Genomic DNA, 6,000 nt, shown 5'->3' on the forward strand with positions numbered 1-6,000 from the left:
TATTTCAATAATTGACAGCATAATATATATATCTTTGCTATTATAGTGCATTAAAAGTATTTCGTAAATAATTATTTTTTCCTAATTCGTACAATAATGGATGTTGTGAAATATTATGCAAAATGCATTTCAAAATCTTTATTATAATAATCCTTATTAATATATTTTTAGTAGAGAAAATAAGAATATATATATATGTATCAAAAGTAAAAAAATTATACATATAGTAACTATATGTAAATTATAGAAAAAATGTCACGTGCTTCTCAAAACTTGCACAAGCTAGACGTAAAAATTAATTTTATCGTGTTATTAAATATACATGATAAATTGCAATATATTCTAAACATATTACGAATCTTCGTATCTTTATATTGACTTGAGATTTCTTGTAGATCTTATTTATCTCATAGATTTAAATAATAGATCTGAATAATAAGTGTATAACAAAGATTTTAATTTTTCACAAATTCATCAGGTACGATCTACTTTACACAATTCGAATTGAAATTTAATGAATGTGTATAGAGAATAAGACTTATGTTACAGCTCTAAAACCGTTATTGTACGGTGTCTGATATTCCGGTGAATGATACAATCGGTTAACATCCGTGCCGGTATATTCGTTTACGTGATCGGACGAGAATGGTCCAGGGAAGGGTGGATTAAAATGAGAGCTCGAGTAAACATTATACTTGTCATTTTGATAAAAATTAGCTGGTCGCTCATACGGTAAATTGTAATTAATCTGATTATAATCATGATGCGTGTTCAAATCTGTTGTGAGATCCACGTGGTTTATGTTCTGCGGATACCCACCGTAATATCCTGGAAAGGGCGGATGTTCCGTAGAACTGGAATTAGGATGCGTTGTGTTTTCCGAAAGTTTCGATGGTTCCGATGTGGTTCCGAAGATAAACCTAGGTGGACTTGTTATCATAGCCATAGTCGCTTCTGTCACGGCCTGATTCCCGTCAGCAGCGATGTTTACAGCTTGAAAATCCAAGGTTGCTCGCGAATCGTCGGCATCCACTTGGAGATCTTCACGCTCTCTGATCGATCCTTTCAAGGAATTGCCGTATTTTTGCTGGCTCCCCTTGCACTCGTGTATCTAACGAAATTCGTCAACAATACGTATTAAAGTGCAATATGCTACATCAAATATACAGTAAATAAATATCTAGTTTAAAAGTATTTGATTATTGAGAATTTTTTTAGATAAAACTATATTATACATACTTTAAAATAAAGACACGTGAAGGAATATTTTTGTTAATAATAGCATGATGAGAAATATGACAGATAAATAAAATAACGATGAAATTAACGATTGCGTAATCTGTTGTATAAGGTCTATACATGAATCGATACTTTAATGTATAATATATAATACCATTACGAACCTAAATAAAGTTACAGACAATATGTCTAGCAATTTATATATAAAAGCTATAGAATAATGATAGACATAAAGAAACCTTAATTATCATTGTTATATGAACATCTTCAGTATAATTATATCATTATACAAACATTCATAAGATTCTGTTTTTGTATTGTATTAAATTGTCAGTCAATAAACTGTCAAAGATGTTTATAATGTCAAAGATGTTTATTTAATAAATCACTCAAGTAACTAAAAATTTTTAAAGCTCGCTTTATACGTTTTTATTTAATTATCAAGAATGAATAACTATATTCATAGTAGTGTAGCAAAAATATTATATTATATTATAAATTGATATTTCTTCTCACAATTTTAATTTGGTTTCGTACGAGAATTAAATGCCGGCACTTTTGACTTTTGAGAAAGTACAATAATACTCATCGCTGAGTGAGATGCGAGATCGAGATAAAACGTTGCGTGGCTTTCTGCTCTAATTTCTATTTGTTCATCACGGCGCAATCTATTAAATTACTTTACCTTCTCTTCCGCGTTCCGATCGACTTTGGCTCGCAAGTTTGTGCGATCTTTTCCGTTGTCCATGCTCTTGTTGTTTTTAGACTTCTTCTTCTCCTCGTCTAAATATTCTTCATTATCCTCCGCGAGATCGATCGACTGTTTGTTGTCGAACACGCTGATCACTTGCGGCGTTAAATCACTATGCAATGTCGTTTGAGGTTTCGCCAGATTGATCGGTGCGAATCCGATGGGACTGGGAAAGAAGAACGGATAAGGTAGCAGAGAATAAGGATTGTAGGCGGAGAGATAAGGTGGATCATTGGAGGAACCTAAGTTTAAGTTAAAGGGTGTCTGTGGCAGTTTGGCGATGGTCTTGACAGTGGAAGATGCTGCGGTGGCTAAACCCCCGAAGCCGAGACCAGCTAAGAAGGCTAAACTATTTAGAAGTCGCGACTTCCTACTATTCGTCTCGTTGTCCAGACTCTTTGACTCTTCAATACGCATCGGTTTGCGATTAGACAGATCGAGATTTTTCCAGAAGATTCCCTTCTCGGTCGCATGAGTATTGTTCTTTTCAACGAATCCGGTATCTTCAGGTTTGGCAACTATGATTTTCAAGTTTGAAGATGTATCACATTGCGTCTCTGCAAGAAGAAAAAGAATCATTAAAATAGACGAGATAAATCAGAAGATCGAAATGAATCACTTGATCGAAGCTCAAAGAAAACTCAAGTTGTTTACCACTGCAATATATGGTGACGGCTATTAAAATGATCATGAGGGAACCCATCGTTACCGCGTCGTGATCGGAACGAGAATGAGGTGACATTGCGTAGACTCTTGGATGAAATTAAAAAGCTGCGGGTCGCCCTCATGTTTGGTCTCGAGAAAGTGTGTTTTAGTAGATATCTATTCGTATGATAATTACGTTGATCTCCAAGCTTTCTTCCTGGTCGTGACAATTACACTTCGCGTGGAAAATGTGGGTTATCGATGCAGGACGCAAGAGTATTTCTCACATTAGACTGTTTTTAAAACTTTTATATTAGATTCTGTGTCTAGAAATTGTATATACATATGCTTTGTTAAAAAAGTGAAACAGCAAAGTTGATATATAAAAGTAATACTGAAATTGCATATTATTTGAATGAATGATAAATTTATGTGACATATATAACTTTACGTATTTACTTTTTTTCTGTGAACTATAATATACTTATTATTCCATCTAAATTATTCTATCTGAAAAAATTTCTTTTAATTATTTTATCTAAAATTCTATGTAAAATTGAATGGCTTTATTGCACTACATTAAATATATCAAAATATCAAATGTATCATTGATATTTAAGATTGGTATACATATATATTAATATCAAGAATTTTTTTACAATTATTTTTAATTTTGTGCTTATATTATATAAATATTTTAAAATAATACAATAGAATAAATAAATATACGATTCTCTAATAAAACAATTTATTTGATATATGTATAATAACTATAAAAAAATTATATTATAATTACGGCTAAATTTCAATAGTTCTGTTATCTCTAAAACAGTTCTCGTATAGTTGCACACATGTACAATGTTCTTCCATAAAGTCTATTTGTAGAAAATAAATAGAAAATTTTTTTAGCAATTATTCTTTACGAAAAAATTGTATTTTCAAATAAAAAAATGAAATCAGGCTAAATCTCAAGAGTTCTGTTTCTAAAACAATTCTCGTACAGTGGCAATCATGTACAATGGTCTTCCATAAAGTTTATGTAATAAAAATAAATGGAAATTTTTTTTAACAATTATTTTTTACGAAAAACTCGCATTTTCAAATAAAAAGATGAGATCAGGCTAAATTTCAAGCGTTCTGTTATCTCTAAAACAGTTCTCGTACAGTGGCAATCATGTACAATGCTCTTCCATAAAGTTTATGTGATAAAAATAAATAGAAAATTTTGTTAACAATTATTCTTTACGAAAAAATCGTATTTTTGATTATAAATAAATAAAATCAGGCAAAATTTCAAGAGTTCTGCTATTTTTAAAACAGTTCTCGTACAGTTGCACACATATACAATGCCCTTCCATAAAGTTCATTTGATAAAAATTAATAAAAAATTTTTTTAACAATTAATTTTTACGAAAAACTCGTATTTTCGAATAAAAACGTACAAATTTTTTAAATTGATATACATAAAATAAGCTTGCGTCGCATGGGGTCAGCGGTAAAAGAGTATCGATTTCTAATATTTAAAAACGAGCCAAAAATTCATCGATTATACATTTTAATAGTACATTGATTACAGAATTATTTGGTACCAACCAGACACCAGCGTACAAATTTTTTAATTTGATAAACATAAAATAAGGATGCGTCGCACAGGGTCCGCGTCAAAAAAGTATCAATTTCTAATATTTTAAGACGAGCCAAAAATTCATCGATTATACATTTTAATAGTACATTGATTACAGAATCTTTTGGTACCAAACAGTCACCAGCGTACAAATTTTTTAACATGATATACATAAAATAATGTTGCGTCGCATAGGGTCAGCGGTAAAAAAGTATCAATTTCTAATATTTTAAGACGAGCCAAAAATTCATCGATTATACATTTTAATAGTACATTGAATACAGAATCTTTTCGTACCATGCAGACACCAGCGTACAAACTTTTTAATATGATAAACATAAAATAAGGACGCGTCGCACAGGGTCCGCGTCAAATAAGTATCAATTTCGAATATTTTAAGACGAGCCAAAAATTCATCGATTATACATTTTAATAGTACATTGATTACAGAATCTTTTGGTACCAAGCAGACAACAGCGTACAAACTTTTTCATTTGCTATACATAAATTAAGGATGCGTCGCATAGGGTCAGCGGTAAAAAAGTATCGAGTTCTAATATTTCAAGACGAGCCAAAAATTCATCGATTATACATTTTAATAGCACATTGATTATAGAATCATTTGGTACCAAACAGACACCAGCGTACAAATTTTTTAACTTGATATACATAAAATAATGTTGCGTCGCATAGGGTCAGCGGTAAAAAAGTATCGATATCTAATATTTTAAGACGAGCCAAAAATTCATCGATTATACATTTTAATAGTACATTGATTACAGAATCTTTTGGTACCAAGCAGACAACAGCGTACAAACTTTTTCATTTGCTATACATAAAATAAGGTTGCGTCGCATAGGATCAGCGGTAAAAAGTATCGATTTCCAATATTTTAAGACGAGCCAAAAATTCATCGATTATACATTTTAATAGTACATTGAATACAGAATCTTTTCGTACCATGCAGACACCAGCGTACAAACTTTTTAATATGATAAACATAAAATAAGGACGCGTCGCACAGGGTCCGCGTCAAATAAGTAACAATTTCGAATATTTTAAGACGAGCCAAAAATTCATCGATTATACATTTTAATAGTACATTGATTACAAAATCTTTTGGTACCAAGCAGACAACAGCGTACAAACTTTTTCATTTGCTATACATAAATTAAGGATGCGTCGCATAGGGTCAGCGGTAAAAAAGTATCGATTTCTAATATTTCAAGACGAGCCAAAAATTCATCGATTATACATTTAATAGCACATTGATTATAGAATCATTTGGTACCAAACAGACACCAGCGTACAAATTTTTTAACTTGATATACATAAAATAATGTTGCGTCGCATAGGGTCAGCGGTAAAAAAGTATCGATATCTAATATTTTAAGACGAGCCAAAAATTCATCGATTATACATTTTAATAGAACATTGATTACAGAATCTTTTGGTACCAAGCAGACAACAGCGTACAAACTTTTTCATTTGCTATACATAAATTAAGGATGCGTCGTATAGGGTCAGCGTTAAAAAAGTATCGATTTCTAATATTTTAAGACGAGCCAAATATTCATCGATTATACATTTTAATAGCACATTGATTATAGAATCATTTGGTACCAAACAGACACCAGCGTACAAATTTTTTAACTTGATATACATAAAATAATGTTGCGTCGCATAGGGTCAGCGGTAAAAAAGTATCGATATCTAATATTTTAAGACGAGCCAAAAATTC

General features: G+C 31.2%; 1 protein-coding gene across 1 annotated transcript; it reads right to left on the reverse strand.

The window, feature by feature from the left end:
- Positions 1-386: 386 nt before the first annotated feature.
- LOC145949088 (uncharacterized) lies at positions 387-2,732 on the reverse strand. Its single transcript, XM_083058798.1, has 3 exons — positions 2,645-2,732; positions 1,925-2,547; positions 387-1,111 (listed from the first exon to the last, which is right to left on the reverse strand). Exons 1-3 carry the CDS (start codon positions 2,730-2,732, stop codon positions 539-541), a joined length of 1,284 nt encoding a protein of 427 aa, XP_082914924.1. The 3' UTR covers positions 387-538.
- Between the last annotated feature and the right edge of the window lie 3,268 nt (positions 2,733-6,000).

Source organism: Prenolepis imparis, unplaced genomic scaffold, assembly GCF_030444845.1.
Source record: "Prenolepis imparis isolate NDT839.2.m4 unplaced genomic scaffold, iyPreImpa1.0 SCAF_2, whole genome shotgun sequence".
Lineage (NCBI taxonomy): Eukaryota > Metazoa > Arthropoda > Insecta > Hymenoptera > Formicidae > Prenolepis > Prenolepis imparis.